The 20355-nt window shown below is 43.7% G+C and overlaps 1 protein-coding gene across 2 annotated transcripts in view; it reads right to left on the bottom strand.

The window, feature by feature from the left end:
* Positions 1 to 333: 333 nt before the first annotated feature.
* The window catches only part of mtnr1c (melatonin receptor 1C), a 55988-nt gene continuing 35966 nt past the window's right edge, over positions 334 to 20355 (bottom strand). For both annotated transcript variants that reach the window (XM_083785899.1, XM_083785900.1), the window contains exon 2: positions 334 to 1414. In XM_083785899.1, coding sequence (XP_083642025.1) covers positions 549 to 1414 — 866 coding nt within the window. In that variant the 3' untranslated portion in view covers positions 334 to 548. The remainder of the gene's footprint in view (positions 1415 to 20355) is intronic.

The following is a 20355-nucleotide window of genomic DNA, read 5'->3' as shown; positions in this document are numbered from 1 at the left end:
CGAACGGATAAATGAGCGCAGGGCTTTCAATTAGTGTGGCAAGATGTCAACTCCATAGACACGGTACTCCATATTTAACTGACCAATATCCTCCCGAACCACAGGCTGGGAGTCGCTGCACTATAGCGCTGCACTATAGGTAGAACTTTCTTTTAATGCCCTTTAGTCCGTTATTTCAATGCTCCAATAGTCCTCAAAATGTTAGGTAGTGTGGCGTTAGGCCTAGGCTTAGGCCTAACGCCCAAGCACCGTCGGACCAATTTGGAACCTCTTGGAACAATGGGCCATCGCACTAATGGCTTGGCACAGAAATGTAACTGCATAAATGTAACTGTATGCTATTATTATTTGGGCATGTCTACAGCTAGAGAGTTTCACTCTACTGAGTGTACAGTACCTTTCTAGTTACAGCCTTGCAGACAGAAAGTGACTCACAAAAAAGGCACAGGGTGAATCGTCACATACAAATACACACAAATACACACAAGTATAAAACATTTCAGATGGCTATATTTTCCCCACTTCACAGTAACATCTCCGAACATGCGTCACACATTTAGCTCGGCTATATTGTTATTAGTCGGAGCTGGTGACGGCTGGCTCTTCAGGCCCTCCGTGGCACACCGTGAAGTCTCCATGATGAGGAGACGAGGGATGCACAGGGCCAGGAGCAGAGTCTTGTACTCCTTGCGGAAGTTCTGGTTCAGGAGTCCGTAGATGACCGCGTTGAGGCAGCTGTTGAAGTACGCCATGAAGTAGCTCGTGACAAAGAGCCACTCGGGTATGTTGGGCGCCACATCGACGGGGTTAATGGCCACGGCCAGGCCGATCAGGTTGAGCGGCGCCCAGCACACGGCGAACAGCACAAACACGATGAACATGGTGAGGAAGTTGCGCAGGTCGCTGATTTTCACCTTGGTCCTGTGCTCCGGCTTGACCCGATGCTTGACCTGAATGACCAGCACCCATATCCGCAGGTAGCAGTAAGACACCACCAGCAGCGGGATGAGGAAGTGGATGACCACCACGGACACAGTGTAGTAGGAGCTGACCGTCTGCGCGAACGTACACGAGTAGATGCGCGGGTCATACTGCAGCGAGCCCACGAAGAAGTTGGGCACGGTGGCGATGGCCGTCATCAGCCAGGTGAGGCCCAGGTAGCAGCAGGTGTTCCGCTGGCTGTACAGGCGGTCGTAGTGCAGGCTGTGGCAGATGTAGCAGTAGCGGTTGATGGCGATGGCCGTGATGTTGAAGATGGAGCCGATGACGCTGAGGCCCATGATGAAGCCGCTGGCCTGGCAGTGCAGGTCGCCCATGGTCCAGTCGTTGTTGAAGATGGCTGTGAGCACCAGGGGGTAGGGGTACACCGCCACCACCAGGTCTGCCACCGAGAGGCTCACCACGAAGATGTTTCCTGAAAACGACAAAAGATCAGATAATAATAATAATAAAATATTCATACGCGTGGTTGTGTGCACGTTATATAGAGAAACTGTCCTTTGCATATGGAGCCTGAACGATCCATTTCAAACTCATGCATGTGTGTGTGTCACAGAAGACACGTCATCCATTTATAGTGATGTCGGTCGGATTAGCCCATCCAACTGATATGCCAATATGGGCATATACAGTACAGCCGGGTCGGGGCCGGGTCCCTTTGAAGCCTGGGGTGGTGCATTGCCAGCCATTGGTGGACCCCGGTTGTCCCGTTCGCCGTTTTTTCTTCTTCACTTCCTCGTCCCTTGCCATTCAGCATGCCGACTGATTATGTTCTATCTGGACATCGATTACCTCCATGCACTCCATGTCCAATTAGTGTAACTCAGGCCAAGTGTGCTTTCCATTGGGGGTCATTTGAGTACAAATGTGTGTGTGTAAACTAAACTGAGAGTTCCACGGAACGTGGTTGGCAAGTGAAAATGCCCCGTCACCCCAGGTGCAGAGCTCGCTCCGGGGGATTCCTAGGAGGTTGGCATTCTGCGGACCTGAGGGAGCGGGGACATAACGGGAGAGGAGAAAAAAAAGACCCGTTTTCCTTCAACTCCTGCTTTATCTCTATAAATGGACGTGAAAAGTGTCAGGAACAGCAAACATAGATGGTGACTGGCGAGTGGCAACGGCTTGCTACCTTTTAAGGACAGTCAGTCTGTAAAAATATGGCACACTTTCATCATAAACTGCGGTGATCTTATTTTGGAAACAGAGTCAACTAACTAGAAATGCACTCTGTCGAGGTGCCAACTTGCGCCTTGCACACAAGTAGGCCATACATGGCCTACTTAGTTAGTAGGCTACTGCTACTAACTAATATCTATTACAACTGCTGTTTTAAATCGTACCTTATTTAGTCATCAAGAATGGTAGTCCCTTATTGGCCGGTGGACAACACCCACATACCCAGCCGATTGCAGTACTTGCGTGCTCTGGTTGTTATTTGAATTATGGCTAGCTATACTGTAAAACAGTGGTTCTCAAACTTGTTTTTGTGTCAAGGACCCCCAAATTGATAACATAATTAGCCGCGGAACCTCATCTGAAAAGGTTTTGTGCCAGGGATCCACAGAAGTGAAGATTCTGAAAATGATGACATTTTTCAAATACTTTAATTATTATTATTATTATTTTCTTTTCTTTTTTTCTTCAAAAATAGCAGATGTACATCTCAGGTTGCATTATCTTCTTTGAATACCCAATGTATAAAATATGCATGAATTGTGATGCTATATATTTTTTTTTGCTGGGAACACCAATTCTCCCATGAACCCCTGAGGGTCCCCGGACCTCACTTTGAGAACCACTGATCTATGATAGCATTCATTTAATGATCAGACAGTAATGTCAAGTCGGTATTAGACCTATACTTGTACTTTGGGGCAGCGGTGGCCTAAGGGTTAGAGGAGCGCCCTTGTTGCCAAAAGATTGCCGGTTCGATTCCCCGGACGGGCAGGAAAAATCTGGGTGGGGAAGTGATTGTCATCACTCACCCAACACCGCTGAAGTGCCCTTGAGCAATTTACAATTTACAATTTAGGCATTTAGCAGACGCTCTTAATCCAGAGCGACTTACAATAAGCAAGAACAAAAAGCATGGGAATACATCACATGAAAGCATTTATCATGAAACATGCGTAAGCTAAGAAAGTAACAGTGGAATATCTATATAATGAAACTATACATATAAACTATTCATATATACTACTATGCTATACATATGTACTATGGCGTGCTATGACTATATACAATGCAATTATAGTGCTGTCTACATAACATGCTATAAGTCTGTATCAAATGCTATCTAAGTCTACAGAAATGCTATCTAAGGGGGTAGGGTAAGTGCTATGGGCCATGATGGAGTCTGAAAAGGTGGGTTTTCAGACTACGGCGGAAGAGCAAGGCACTGAACCCCCAACTGCTCCCCCTGGAGCTGCTTAGTGGCCAACAGTATAAGACTGTGGTTGTACTGGTCAGCTCCCAGGTTTTAATGTGTGTGTGTAATGTGTGTATGTGCAGGGCGTTGCTGAAAATGAGCACCTGTGCTCAGCTACTTCCCTGGGTAAATAAAGAATAAAAAAAAATACTGTATGATAATTTATTAGCACTGTCCAGCTGTAAAATAATATCAAAAGTGAACACGAGTGATTTCAGTGTGTGATGTTGTCCAGATACAAACTTCCTGGCTTCCGATGGCAGTGAATGATACTGGATCTTCTCACAAGACAGGAATCACAGAAATAACGCTTGACATTGTTACAATGGAACTGCACTGGGGTGGGGGGGAGAGTAAAACTATAAATCCTTCAAAACCTCTCTCCAAGAGCAATTACGGCTGGCTGCAATTCAAAACAGCAGGCCCCATATTTGACTATCTTGAAAAACATTTAAAAATAGTTCAACTACAGTAGCCCAGTGGTTCCCAAAGTGGGGTCCTTGAGGGAGTTCCAGGGGGTCCCCAGCTAAATGATAGTTAGGAACCAAATGGACCCTTATGGATCTGTAACTCTGAGAGTGTATGGAAGCAAATGGGTCATGGGTCCATTTGGTTCCATTTGTACACTCTCAGAGTTAAATTAACATTGATTTCACAATATAAATTAGGGGTCTCAGAGATAGAAATGCCATTAAATGGGGGTCCGTATAGCCTAATGCATATCAAACTGGGGGTCCTTGAAATTAAACGGGTTGAGAATCACTGCTAGAGCCGTAAAAATCTTCTCTTATGGGGGTCCCTGGCTTACCTTTTCAAATGGGGGTCCGTGGGCTGATTAGTGTCAATTTGGGGGTCCTTGACATGAAAAAGTTTGGGAACCACTGCACTAGCCAATCTACATCGACACGTTGTGAGCTTGTATATCGATTATATGAACTATTTAAAAATGTTTGTCAAAATAGTGAACAATGGCAAATAACGTATAAGGGGTGGCACAAGTTATAGCCACAGTGTTTACAGCAGTGGGTGGAAAAAGATAAAGATAAATACATGGCTGTTTGGCTCTGTAGAGCAGCACTATCTTTGATGATACAATTAAGTCCCAAGAGCATGCTTGATCTTAATCCAGACCAAAATTGATGTTGGGAAAATAAAAGGAGACCCCTCGAGGGGGACGGAATACACGCTCGATAGTCACTATACTGTACAGTGGGTCACTTTTTATTTTGAGTGGTGCAACCACTCCTATAGATAGCAACTGTATGTGTGTCCCTGGCTGGGTCTGTGCGAGCACGAAATAGCGTTTGGTTGGTACAGTACAGTACAGTACAGTACAGTACAGTACAGTACAGTACAGTACAGTACAGTACAGTACAGGTGACCCCCTGGGGACCCCCACACGATAACTCTGTAATTTCTCAACCAAAGTACCAAAAGTAAAAGTACTCATCAATGCAGAATTCCCATTTCACGTTGTCAAATGTAGAACAATCATCTTAAAATTGCAGATACAAGCTTGATCTTAAAAGCTTGTAGATCTGCTGGTATTTTCAAAGGGCTGAAATATATAGTTCTTAATATATGTTTGGTAATAATAATCAAAATCTACAAATGAACTAGTATCTAACATTTTCAAATAATTATAGTGAGTAAAAGCACAATATTTGGATCCGAGATGTAGTGGAGTAGAAGTAAAAGTATTGGAAATTGGAAATACTCAAGAAAAGTACAAATATCTCAATATTGTAATTGAGCAATGTACTCAGTTACTTTACACCACTGCTACTGTATGTCATGGGTTGAGAGGAGGTTACTTTACACTTTATGTAGGGGTGTAACGATACATTGTAACAGTGTGACGTTACAATACGATACATGGACGATATTGGTTCATTATGGCGATACGATGTGATTCAATGATTTGAAATCGATACAGTAACTATTTAGCAAATACATTAAATATGTGTGAAACTTGTGGATAGTGCAGGATTTTTAAGGCAAAGATTTGTTATTATGGATAAAAATGAGTAAACACAGTGATTCTCTGGCAAATAGATGGACATTGTATTCGAACACATATGGACAAACCCACACCTTGACATGAACACAGAGAATACACACATTAATCGATAGACCAATTATTATTTACATTGCGAAATTATTCGATACCGATTATCTCAGATTATTTCAAAACGATCCGATACAAAGTCAAACGATACGATATTTTCCATTTGCATTTCGATATATTTCGATACAGTTACTATATGGTTACACCCCTAATGTCATGGGTTGAAAGGAGATCCTTTTTTTAATTATTGTTTTTATCCCACAATTTTGTAACCCATTTTTCAACCCTGTGTCAATTATCTAATGTGATCCTGGGCTCTACACACCCTCCACCAACCTGGGGAGAGCAACGAACTTGAACTCATGCTTCCTTCATGCATGAGTGTCCAAGTTGCTCCTTTCCCTGTTTCCCTGGTTGGACGTATAGCGCGTGGAAGGAGCACGTTATTCCAACCAGTTCCTTTCCCCTCCATCAGGCGCCCCGGCTGGCCAGGGGGAGGCATGCAGTATAGAGACCAGGATTACTGCATGTTTTTTGTGAGGGTACCTACTCTAGTTGAGAGGAGATCTAAATGTTATGTGCTGCAAATTATCTGTTGTAGCACACGGTATACCTTCAAGATTCAAGACTTTATTGCCATGTCAACAGAGTTGATTGGAATTTGTTTTAGTGCACTAAAAACAGACACTTCTTGTCTTGGTTATATCCTGTGTTTACACTGGCAGCTACTAAGCTACCATTCATTTTCAATGGAATCTACCAGTGGTGGGAAAAGTACTCACATTCTTTACTTAGGTAAAAGTATCAATACTACAATACAGAAATACAAGTCAAAGCCCGGAATTCAAAATGTCCTTGAGTAAAAGTACAAAAGTATTGGTTCAATCCAATCCAATCCACTTTATTTATAAAGCACATTTAAAACAACAGATTTGAAACAAAGTGCTGCACACAAAAATAGGGCGAAAACAACAATACATAAAACAGGGCAACATAAAGACAAAACAGGAACTCTAAATCAGCATGTTCGAACGCCAGGGAGTACAAGTGACGTTTCAGACGTGATTTAAACACAGGCAAGGTTTGAGAAGCTCTAACATGAGGTGGAAGTTCATTCCACAGTGTGGCTGGGCGCTACAACGGAAAATTATCTATCCCCCAAGGATTTCAGATTTGAGTTAGGGATCTTAAGAGGTGACTGGTCAGTCGACCTCAGGACCCTTGTCGATTCTTTGGAGCTAAAAGTTCCGATATGTAGATTGGTGCCAAACCATTTACAGACTTAAAAACAAACATAACAATGTTAAACTGGGAGCCAGTGTAGGGAGGCGAGAGATGTGGTCATACTTCCGTGCCCCTGTTAAGAGGCGAGCAACCGCGTAAATAATCAACGGTAACGTAAATTGCCTTACAGTAGTCGAGTCGGGTTGGGATAAAAGCATGCATAAGACGTTCACAACCATAAAAGGTTACAACATACATGACTTTCGGTAACATTCGGTGACATTCCAGCAGTGTGTTCAGGGAGATAGTGGGATCTATTTTATTAATGGGAAAAGTAAATCTGCGAGTCATCTGAGTTGTGGGGTCATAAAAGTTGTAGGGAATGCCATGCTTTTAAAAATCTAACTCAGAAGGAGCAGACAGGGGAAAAAAGGATAAGGCAAAGAATTTGGCCCTGCAAGACTCTGCATGGGAGAGGGTGATGTGGAGGAGACACCTAGGGCTACAAAGAACGATCTGTTTGACAAATAGGATCTGAACCAATTTAAAGCTGTGCCTCCAGTGTGTTGTGTGTAAAGTATCGAAAGCAAAGTTGTAAAGTATCGAATGCAGCCGTGAGGCCGTGAGGTCTAAAAGCACAAGGATCGCAGGTTCGTTTAAAACTCTTAAAAGTGCAGACTGTGCTGTGAAATGCTTTAAAACCAGATAGGAAGACCTCAAGGAGATTATGTGCAATTAAAATCAAACATGTGAAAATACTGATGGTTAAAATCAGAAACACCTTAAAGGAACAAAAGTATAAGTACTTGTAGAGGGTTCAGAAATAGCCTCTATTATAGTTTTGCACTAAAACATACACCCCCCATTTTTTAAGATTTATTAGAACTATTCTAACATTTATTGACACTTTTTCATGAGATGCCACATCTTATTAGACTTCCTAGTCAATAGATGGCGCTCTTGCGCTACTGTGAATCATAGAGGAACTGCCTATAGTCTCGGTCCCACGCATGCGCAGTTAGTAATAAACCGCTGCTGACCGAGCAAAGCAACACTAAAGTTCGTGTCCTGTTCCTCGTTTTTCACAGGTATAAGAATCATATCTAAACATTCCTAATGATGTTGAAACTACTGTGAACTGTCAGTGACATGTTTAGTAACGTTTTGAGTGTACTTGAAGTGAGTTTGGACCAGTAGTTTTATTGTTTTGATTGAGTTGAATAATGGCTTCTGCCAGGTAGTTTTACACTGTGTTACCACACAGACAGCACACGTGGTGCGCGTGCGTGCGTGTCTGAATAAAAACGTACGTGTTATTTGAATGTATTTGAGCTAATGATGATAAATGGAATCTGAGTGTTCTGATTACAGTGTTAAGTTTGTATGTTGAGAGAATACAGATTGGATAGAATGTCAAAAGGTTTATTATTGTGTACTTTATTTTTGGTTTATTGTATTTTGTATTTTTGAAGCTATTGTGAAGTATGTTATGTGTCTATTATTATTTTGATCTTGAATGCACAATATGAATGTTGACATTGAGTTAGTAATAAACCGCTGCTGACCGAGCAAAGCAACACTAAAGTTCGTGTCCTGTTCCTCGTTTTTCACAGATCCACATGGCATTCAAGCCTGTGAATCGCTTGTACCGACCCAGACTCCCCTAGGTCTGAGGCCGGTAACAATTGGGGGCTCGTCCGGGATACAGCGCCACCTAGCTGGGAAAGTGGGAACTGCCACGGAGAGAACCTGTGTCTAAAGCTTCAGGGAAGGCTGCATTGCTGTGCGTCATCCAGAGAGTAGAGACCACGGGCGCTGAAGATGGCTACTACCACAACCCCACGAAGGATGCTGATATTCACGATCCAAAAGAGACTCTTAGCCTTGAGTACCAGTCAGCTACAGACTGTTGCCAGTGCTGTTGATGAATACAGAGACGCTGAGGAGCTTGCGGCTTTGAGTGAACCAGAACTGTATGATTTGATTGTCGACTACCTGAAAAGTGACAAGTTGAAAGTCATGGAGGATGAAGGCATGTCTCAAATCCTTCCCCTCAACGACATGATCGAGGACATGTTCCGACCCCTGGATGGAAGAGGTACTGTGGTAGGAGCTGACGTGAGAGGAGTGGTCGAGGCTGCACCCCTCCAGACGGACGATGCAGTGACCCAACAGACCAGTTCAACTACAGTGACCATGGACAGTCACCTGTTGTCCCAACCCAGGGAAAGAGACATTCACACACCTCAACCGACTATGGACAGAGACACTAGCGCACCAACCAGGAACCTTGCCACTTCATCGCCAGCCAGATCCATCACCAGCAGTGCAGGTGGTGCCCCTCCTGGCCGTGCCAGTCCGTCCTCCAGTAGTGGTGAGCAGGTGGTGAGATTGACTGATGTAGCTGCTCTGTTTCCACGTAGAGAGTTTAAACTTCATGGTGGACAGATTTCTGACACAGGGTGTGAAATGTCATTCAGTAGCCTTTGTAAACAGATGGATGAAGGGTTACATGAAGGGTTTAGTGAGTCAGAGATAATCCGCACTGTGCTTAAGATAACTAAACCTGGTACATTCAGAGAAATGTTAACTAACAAAGATGACCTTACTATGAGTGAGTTAAAACGGTTTCTCCGTTCCCATATCAGAGACAAAAACAGCACTGAGCTTTTTCAGGAGCTTAGTACTGCCAGACAGCAAGACAAAGAGGGCCCACAGCAGTTTTTGTATAGAATCATGGGTCTAAAACAGAGAGTTGTTTTTGAGTCACAACAGCCAGGTGCAGATTTTTGTTATGACAGAAAGCTTGTTCAGGGTACATTCCTTCACACACTCTACCAAGGGTTGAATGAAAAAAATAACCATGTCAGATGTGATCTCAAACCGTTCCTCACAGACTTGCAGGTTAATGATGACCTTCTCCTAGAACAGATCACTAAGTCCACAAGTGAGGAGGCAGAGAGGTTAAGACGCCTTGGTACTGTGATTAAACCCCGACCAGTGACTGTAAGTACAGCTCAGACTGAGCAGACTGACCAGACTAAACAGACCAAAGTTGACTCTGAATTACAGGCTAACCGTGCTGCTATCCTAGAACTGACCGCACAAGTGTCCTCACTGACCAAATACTTTGCCCAGGTTGTCAAACCCACAGAATCTACGACTCCTGTGAACCCAGGTCCAACCCCGCACCAACCCTCAATTAGATCCCAAACAGCTGAAACCAGGGGCCGATGTCAGGATTGTGTGCAAAAGAACATTAAACATTGCCCTCACTGTTTCATATGTGGTCAGGAAGGACATAGAGCCGTTGGCTGTCTGCAGAGAAAGGCATCGGGAAACGAGAGGAGGTCACTGGAGTGAGGCTGCCAGTGACCGTCGCCAGTAACAAGTCTCCAGTACAGGTTAACTTAGTTGAAACAGTAAACCCAGGAAAACCAAAGACTACACAGCGCCAGGCAACACCAAGAAAACGTGTAGCACAACTAATTGGCAAGCGATGTATGGTCTCATGTGCAATCAATGGGGTCCCTCTCCAAATGCTGCTCGACTCAGGGGCCCAAGTGACTATGGTGGGGAGGGCGTGGGTAGAGGAAGCATTGCCTAGTGTCATAATACAGCCACTCTCCTCCCTATTCCCAGATAAACCCCTCAAAATAGCTGCAGCAAATGGTACATCGGTTCCCTTTGATGGATGGGCTTACGTTGACTTACAGATACACAGTGAGAGCCATGGACATGCTGACATACAGGTGCCCATATTAATCAGTCAGAACTGTGTTAACTGTCCCCTGTTAGGTAGCAATGTTATTGCAGAGATGCTCAAAGAGAACAAAGAACAGGTGGATATGACTGCAATACTGAAGGAAGCCATGAGTGTCAGTGAAAGCACAGTGGAAACCCTTGTTTCTGTTCTCCAGATACTGCCCCCTGATGAAACACCTCCTCAGTACACTGTGCGAGTTGGAAAGAAAGGACTAACTATTCCTGCTGGTCAAATATGTGAGGTGAAGTGCAGAGTCAGAGCATGGCCCCGTGGCGGAACAATGCTATTTGAGCCGAGCACAGAGAACAACTGCCCTGAGGGTTTAGACCCCTTTCCCACTTTAGTAGATGTCCCCAATGGCTCAACTAAAACTGCAAAAATCCCTATTCAGAATTTCACTAAACATGACATCTATCTGTCACAGAGAACCATTTTAGGCACACTTGAGGAAATTACTGAGGCCAAACCCATTAACCATTCCACCGACAACCCAAAGCCCATAAACCGTTCCACTGTTCAAACCTGCTCCGCTCTGACTCAAGATAAATGGCACCCACCTATTGAATTGTCACACCTCGAAGAGGAGGAACAAGAGATAGCCAGAGACATGTTATACGATGAGTCAGATGCCTTTGCAAAGAATGACTGACATAGGTTGCATCCCAAACCTGCAACTCAAAATTCAGCTAAATGATGAGACACCAGTTCAAAAACGCTACAATGCAATCCCGAAACCCCTGTACAGAGAGGTAAAAGAATATGTGCAGAACCTGCTTGACCATGGCTGGATAAGAAAGTCCACTTCACCGTACTCATCCCCCGTGGTTTGTGTCAGAAAAAAAGATAAGAGCTTGCGTCTATGCGTTGACTTCAGGGAGTTAAACCGCAAAACTGTCCCAGACCGTCATCCGCTTCCGCGCATTCAAGACCTGCTGGATAACCTGGGAGGCTACTCCTGGTTCTCAATACTCGACCAAGGCAGCGCGTACCACCAGGGCTTTGTCGACGAGAGTTCCAGACACCTGACCGCTTTTAGTACCCCTTGGGGATTATATGAGTGGCTTCGCCTACCCTTTGGCCTTACCAACGCTCCAGCGGCCTTTCAAAGATGTATGGAGGGTGTCTTCGAGGGCATGAGGGACGAATGCTGCTCTCCTTATTTGGATGACACTCTCTGTTTTTCTAAATCATTCCAAGACCACGTGGAGGACCTGAGGCAAGTGCTCCGCCGCCTGCGAGAGCATGGCATCAAGTTACGTCCAAAGAAATGTGAGCTGTTCAGACGAGAAGTGAGATACATCGGACGCCTAGTGACAAGTGAAGGTGTCCAGATAGACCCGAAAGACCTGGAAGCAGTGCTGCAGCAAAAAGAGAGAGAGCCGAAGAATGTGGGAGAAGTCAGAAGTCTGTTAGGTTTCCTAGGCTATTACAGATCCTACATACAGGACTTTTCCAGGATTGCACGGCCACTATTCAAGCTTGCAGAGGGTCCCAGTCTGCCCAACCAGAGACCTGTTAAAGATAACAACGTTGCACACAAAAGAAAAGTCACAAAGCCTGGCCAGCTCCCCTCTAATACACCTGTCCAGTGGACCCCCGAACACAGTGCTGTCGTCTCTCGCATCGTAGACATGTTGACCAATCCACCCATTTTAGCCTACCCAGATTTTAATTTGCCCTTTGTGTTAAATACTGACGCGTCCAATGAAGGTCTGGGGGCTGTGCTCTATCAGCAGCAAGGGGGGAAACTCCGCGTCATCGCTTATGGATCCAGAACACTCACACCTGCAGAAAAGAATTACCATCTCCATTCTGGCAAGCTCGAGTTTCTGGCATTGAAGTGGGCCATCTGCGATAAATTCAGGGATTATCTCTACTATGCACCCACATTCACCGTGTACACAGACAATAACCCCCTTACTTATGTGTTGAGCACAGCCAAACTCAACGCCGTCGGACATCGCTGGGTGGGTGAGTTGGCAGATTTCCACTTCACCATAAAATACAGGCCAGGCAAGGCGAATGCTGACGCTGACACACTGTCACGGTACCCAGTAAAGCTTCATGGTCACATAGGGGAGTACACTGAAACTCTGCCCCCAGATGTAGTTTCCACCATATGGCAGGGAAACAAAGCAGTGGCTGAGAAGGATGTGCCATGGATGGCTGCACTGCAACTCTCTTCTGGTGACGACGATCCACCTGTGACAATCCCCACTATCACCCCTGAAGACATCAGAGCGGCCCAAAAGGAGGATGCAGCAATCTCTGAGGTGATGACATTGAAGAGGAGGGGATGGAACCCCAATGACAAAGACAAAAGACAAATGCCACAAGAGACAAGGAGACTAGTACATGAATGGAACAGACTCAAACTGGACAAAGGCATTCTATACAGGCAAGCAGGAAAATGGAAACAGCTCGTTCTCCCCAGTAAGCTGAAGTCCACTGTGCTCAAACACCTGCATGACGACATGGGTCATGTCGGGGCTGACAAAGTTATTCACCTGGCAAGGCAAAGGTTCTATTGGCCATTCATGCAGCGTGAAATAGAACATTATGTCATCCGCCAGTGCTCCTGTATTAAGCAGAAACGACCCACCATCCCAGAAAAAGCACCCATGGGTTCAATCACGACCAGTGCCCCATTTGAGCTTATTTCCATTGATTACCTCCACCTAGAGCCAAGTAAAGGAGGCTTTGAGTACATTTTAGTCCTGGTAGATCACTTCACCCGCTTCGCACAAGCCTACCCGACTAAGAATAAGTCAGGCAAAACAGCAGCTGAGAAAATCTTCAGTGATTTTATCCCACGTTTCTCATACCCTGAGAAGTTACACCATGATCAGGGACGAGAATTCGAGAACAATCTATTCCAGCGACTCCAACAGCTGTCTGGCATTTCCCATTCTCGAACCACACCATACCACCCGCAGGGGAACCCGGTGGAACGCCTGAATAGAACACTGTTACAGATGCTCCGCACTCTCCAAGAGGAAAGAAAAGCTGAGTGGAAAGACCATTTGCCCCACATCGTCCATGCGTACAACTGTACGAGACATGAAGCAACTGGCTATTCGCCATTCTTTCTCCTCTATGGAAGAGCCCCACGTTTGCCCATTGACTTAGTCTTTGAACTGAGAAAGGAGGAAGAGGTGTCGAGTCGACAGGAGTTTGCACAGAAATGGGCTTCTCGGATGCAGGAGGCTTACAGGATCGCCTCAGAGAATAGCCAGAAGAGCTCTGCAAAAGGAAAAAAATACTACGACCGTGGTGTTAAAGGGATTGCACTTCAGCCAGGAGATCGTGTGCTTGTCAGGAACCTGTCCGAGAGAGGTGGACCTGGCAAACTCCGTGCTTACTGGGAGGAGAAAGTTCACAGAGTCATTGAACGGGTGGGAGACGGGCCTGTGTACAAAGTTCAAGCAGAAAAGGGAGAACGAACTATTCGCGTTCTGCATCGTAACCTCCTGTTATCTGTAAATGACTTGCCATTCGAACAAGATGAGCAGCCCTGTCATGCACAAAAGAAACAGAGAAAACAGAGAGACAAACAGACTAACAACAGAGAAACAGCTGAGCAGGAATCGGATGATTCTGCTGAAGAGGAAGGATATTCCTACAACCTCCGATCGTTACCTGTGTACACAAGGAGGACAGTCAGACATCAGGCGCCTCAACCTGAACCACACAATCATCTCAGAGCTGTAGCACCAGATTTCCAACCTCTAAGACAAACGACAGAACCAGGTGATATGCATCAGCAGGAGGAAGCTGTTCCAGTTGTTGTACCAGCATCAGCACAAGCACCAACACCAGCTGACACGCTGCCTGCTGAGAATGTCCAGAAACAACCTGTGATGGATGACAACGAGGGTGATACAGGTCCAGGGTTGCCAGAGGATATGGTTGAACCTGACATAGAGCCACGAGGTGGAGAGGAACTGCCCGCGAGGAGGTCCACCCGGACTGTAAAACCCAAAGAAAGATTCACATATGAACATTTCGGACAGCCGTCATACCAGCACTGGAGGCCCGAAGCAAACGCCATGTTCACATGTGTGCCTTACCCCATGACCCCTTACCCAGTTCTGCCCCAAACCTACTACTACCCTACCCCAACTGAATGGACTTATTAGGACAGAAGACTTACATAGGATTTGACTGAAGTTCACTGACTTGACAGACTTTGACTAACTCCAATGAACCTCACCAGACACTACACAGACTAGACTGATGACTTTTCCCTGACTATGACTTGACTACTCATTGTTTGTTTAGTTCTAGATGTCAGGAGACATCTCTTGAAGCAGGGGAGAGTGTAGAGGGTTCAGAAATAGCCTCTATTATAGTTTTGCACTAAAACATACACCCCCCATTTTTTAAGATTTATTAGAACTATTCTAACATTTATTGACACTTTTTCATGAGATGCCACATCTTATTAGACTTCCTAGTCAATAGATGGCGCTCTTGCGCTACTGTGAATCATAGAGGAACTGCCTATAGTCTCGGTCCCACGCATGCGCAGTTAGTAATAAACCGCTGCTGACCGAGCAAAGCAACACTAAAGTTCGTGTCCTGTTCCTCGTTTTTCACAGGTATAAGAATCATATCTAAACATTCCTAATGATGTTGAAACTACTGTGAACTGTCAGTGACATGTTTAGTAACGTTTTGAGTGTACTTGAAGTGAGTTTGGACCAGTAGTTTTATTGTTTTGATTGAGTTGAATAATGGCTTCTGCCAGGTAGTTTTACACTGTGTTACCACACAGACAGCACACGTGGTGCGCGTGCGTGCGTGTCTGAATAAAAACGTACGTGTTATTTGAATGTATTTGAGCTAATGATGATAAATGGAATCTGAGTGTTCTGATTACAGTGTTAAGTTTGTATGTTGAGAGAATACAGATTGGATAGAATGTCAAAAGGTTTATTATTGTGTACTTTATTTTTGGTTTATTGTATTTTGTATTTTTGAAGCTATTGTGAAGTATGTTATGTGTCTATTATTATTTTGATCTTGAATGCACAATATGAATGTTGACATTGAGTTAGTAATAAACCGCTGCTGACCGAGCAAAGCAACACTAAAGTTCGTGTCCTGTTCCTCGTTTTTCACAGATCCACATGGCATTCAAGCCTGTGAATCGCTTGTACCGACCCAGACTCCCCTAGGTCTGAGGCCGGTAACATACTCATTATACAGAATGTCCAATTTCATTTGTATAAAAATCCTTAGCAAAAAATAGCAAATCTACAAGCTTGCAATGGGCCGCATTGCATCGCGATGCATTGTAAGCTTGTAGATTGTAGAAAATACAAATACTCAAGTAAAGTGCAGAAACTACAAAAAATATATTCTTAAAGGACCACTTCACCACTTTTCAACATATCTTTATGGAATTGGTCCTCACTATTGTTCATGATAAAATGCCACAATTTCTTTCTAGTCGGTCTGAGTCTCATGGGAGGGCTGTGGGCAGTTCAGAAACCCGTCCACCAAGCTAATAGAAACTGCAGGATTTCTATTCCTGAAAAGTTGCAATGTGATAATGGAAGCCATCGTTGTCATGATAATACAAATCAAATATATAAATTATAAAAATAAAAAAAAGTTTCTGAACTGCCCACAGGCTTCCTATGAGACAGACCGAGTAGGTCTATCTGCCTTGTAAGGATCTGGAGAGTATTAGTCAGTTTGGTATTAACTTGATCATTGTTTGCAAACAGTCATGTCGGTTTATTGTAATTGTTTATGTAAACTGTAAGACGTGTCCTGTAAGTTCATATGGGCTGGGCTTCTTCGGAGGCATGACACTTAAATAAAGAATCAATCAATCAGTAGGAAAAGAAATGTGGTATTTTATCATGGAGGACCAATTATATGAAGATAGGTGGTGAAGTGGTCCTTTAAGTACAGTACTCAAGTAAATGTACTTTTGTTAGCGTCCACTGACCACTGCCCATAACTCTTCAAGCGGGGGCCTGATAGAAGAAGAATGGTGAATCTGGTAATAAACAGACTCATCCAATTCTTAATCAAATTTAGCATGTCCCCCCAAAAATGGCCAGATAATACTTTTATCACACTAAATATAGCTTTATTCAACATCAAGCCATTGGCAGAAAACTGACCAGATAATACTATTAACACACTAAATATAGCTTTATTCAATGTCAAGCCATTGGCAGAAAACTGACCAGATAATACTATTAACACACTAAATATAGCTTTATTCAAGCCATTGGCAGGAAAAGAAATCACTTCAAATCAATGATTTCCTCCTGCTGCTTTGTCTTGATATTCTGCCAACAGGCATGGTGATGGAAAAAGTGACACAGTATCAGCACTGCAATATAGAAATACAAAAGTATTGGTATGAAAACGTACTTAAAGTACAAAAAGTAAAAGCGTAGAATGTACCAAGTTTTCAAATGTATAAAAAATATTTTAAAAATAGCCGATCTACAAGCTTACAATGTGTCGCGGTGCAACACATTGTAACTAATAACCAAAGTAACGAAAGTGGTCAAATAAATGTAATGAATTAAAAAAGTACAATATTTGGATCTAGTGGAGTAGAAGTAAAAGTATTGGAAATTGGAAATACTCAAGTAAAGTACAAAATACCAAAATGTTTTACTTAAGTACAGTACTAATACTAATAATCTACTGAGTTACTTTCCACCGCTGAAACAGGCTTATTCAAAAGGTTTCAAACGGCTGGACTCTTCTACAAAATGCCACAAATCACCATCTCTTCTTTCAGGTCGTTTCCCATACAGCACCTGAACACTGCAGTCATCAAGCCACTGAAATAAATCTAGACTAGAGTCTAGACATGTCACTAATGAACAAATATGGCCCAATCTAGAGTCTAGACATGTCACTAACAAATATGTTCCATATCAAAACCAATAAAATCATTAAAAAAAAGGTGTCTTTCAACAACTCAACAACTTCTTGGCAATCAACAATGGCTTAGTTATCACACAGACAGAATTTTGGTCACAGAACTGACTGAGACTGCTTTTGTTAATTCAATGACATCCACTTAATCTCAGACAGTGGCAGAATTTCTTAAGTCTTAATAGTGCCAGATGTGAGTGCTGCATTCAAAAAAGTGATTCTAAAGTGATTATCTTTCTACGGTTCAGAGTTTGGAAGTGTTCGTTTTCAATAACGCAACGTCCTGCCTCCTGCATTATGTAAGGGATAATGTATGGCTGAGTGTTCATTCTTTATAGATAAATCACCGACAGGCTGATTAACCACCGACGCGAACCATGAAGGTGATTTATCTATAAAGAATGAACACTCAGCCATACATTATCCCGCTTACACGGCTACTTTATTACATAAATTAATAAATTGACCCAAAACACAACAAAACGAGGTATTTCCTTGCTTCGTAATGAAAGTATTCCATAGCGAATGAGCTTAATAATGAGCTTAATAATTTCTTTATGCGCTTTAAATGTGATACTTCTCAGGGATGCTACGAGGTGATAAATGAATTGAACTGTGATGCTGTTAATGACAGGATGGTAATAGATCAGGACACCGTCTGTAAAGTGTTTAAAACCATACAGACCGCCCAGGCCGTAGCGTAACGGTCTGGGCGGTCTGGGCACCGGACTGGTGATCCAGTCGCGGTGTGCCGCGGGTTCGACTCCCGAACCCGACACGGCCTTTACCGCATGTCATCCCCCCATCTCTCTCCCGTTTCCTGTCAGTCTACTATCTGTCCCTTAAAAAATCAATAAAAGGCGTAAGCCGCAAAAAAAAATCTTAAAAAAAAACAAAAAAACATACAGACCGATAAAGCAACAGGGCCAGACGGAATGCATGCTTTCCTGTTGAAAACGTGTGCTGAGGAATTAGCCCAAGCCTGGCACAGGCTTTTCCAGCTGTCACTATACTCACATACAGTGCCTGAGATTTGGAGAAAATCAGTGATAGTCCCAATCCCGAAGAAAGCATGTCCACTAGAGAATAACGATTATAGGCCTGTGGCTATAACATCCAGACATTCTGTTGCGTAAATTAGCTCAGTTAAATGTGAACCCCTTTATAATAAAATTGTATTATTCTTTTCTCTCTAGTAGACCACAGAGGGTGAGATTTAACTCGGTGTTCTCAGAGGAGACACTGTGTAGTACAGGGGTGCCCCAAGGAACAGTCAGTTCCTCTTTTCTGTTTACCTTGTATACGGACGACTGTGTCAGCTCACATCCAAATCAGTTTCTTATCAAGTTTTCCGATGACACCGTGATACTTAGTCTGCTCAAGAGCGATAATAACATCCTCAGCCATACAGAGGGAGTAGACAAGTTTATAGAGTGGTGTGATCTACACCATCTGAAAATAAATGTAAACAAAACAGAGGATCATGGGCATGTCCATGTCCATGTCCACCCCCCCCCCCCCCCCCCCCAGGCCATCTTTGAAGCAGTGTTGAGACAAGCTCAGAATATTGTATCTGACCCCTTACATGTGTTGTACCGAGAGTACGAGCTAATGCCATCCGGTAGGAGGTATAGAACTCCACGGTATGTGTATTTCGTATGTGAACGTGTCTGTTATTTGTATGCAGCTGTGACTCTGTCTCCAAGACAAATTTCTCCCAAGGGAGACAAATAAAGACAACCTTGAACCTTGAACCATAAGTGTCGTGCTGGCCGGCGTCTGCCCAGCTGCAGCAGTCGGAAAACAAGGAAGGGAGTTTATCATTTACGGGTACTGCATTGTCTATTTCTCGCTCAAATGCTTTCAAAAATGTTTAGCTGTAAATGACATTTTGTGTGTGTTTACATGGCTGTCATGTTGGAAACAGCAGTAAATCAGCGGGGCACAGCAGAACGGTCACTATCCAGAAATAACAGACCGCTGAATTTGGCGATTGATCAATCAGAATCAAGCATTCAACCAAGCCGTGTAATAAGTGCAATTAAGAAACAGCTTGAGTGATTTCCAACGAGCGCTTCCAAACTCCAACGCTCCATGCTGCTCAATGATTTACCACTCAGTCTATGGGGGACTTTCTTACACAGCACTAAACTTGTTTGCATTATACTTAAAGAAGAGGAACTACCCTTTGTCTACAGGCAATTAAACAAATGAGTGGACAAAAAGGTACGTTGTTTCTGTGTGCAGTTAGGGTTAGGGACAGGGTTAGTAATGCGGTCGGAATAGCGGGGTTCGGAATGCCGGGATGGTAACCGCAGTGGTGTACAGTTCTCTCTCTCTGGCTGACTCATCTCATCTCACTCCCTTCATCAACACAATGAGGTGTTAATGATCACTCTGTTCAGTGCAGTATACAGTATATGCCTCTACGTGTAACAAAGGTACTTTTATTAAAACAATATGTCCATTTACCCATTTCATTAATCAACTTGGCCTACAAGCCTACAACTGGAAATATATAAATGCACCATTTAGCTGGCCTACAAGTACTGAAAATTCTCAACCGATGCATTCAAAAGATTTGTTCTTCTCGCATGACACTTCTGGAAATACACAGAACAGAGAGGTATTCTACGCCGAGGATCCTAGAATAGATATTTGCGAATCAGTTTAACTAACATAATCAGACTAGTCTACATTTCCCAAAAGGCAATGCATGTATTTAAGTCAGTTTGACCAGAAGCAGGGATAAAAATACCCGGCTCATCAAAAGCAGATCGAGCCCTGGCTGGCTGGAACACTCACACGTTGAGCAGGTTACAGGGTTCGGATTGGTTGCTGATCAAAACGGTCGTAAAAAACGTTGGTTGCTCTGATGCAATTGGCATTTATACTGATCACATGCTCCTTCTGTCCCAGAAGAATACATCTTGTGAATTCAGCTAACAGATTATC

Source organism: Protomyctophum parallelum (assembly GCF_964188405.1).
Source record: "Protomyctophum parallelum genome assembly, chromosome: 16".
Classification (NCBI taxonomy): domain Eukaryota; kingdom Metazoa; phylum Chordata; class Actinopteri; order Myctophiformes; family Myctophidae; genus Protomyctophum; species Protomyctophum parallelum.
The sequence above is the reverse complement of the archived record's forward strand: the minus strand, read 5'-3'. Positions and strand labels throughout refer to the sequence as shown.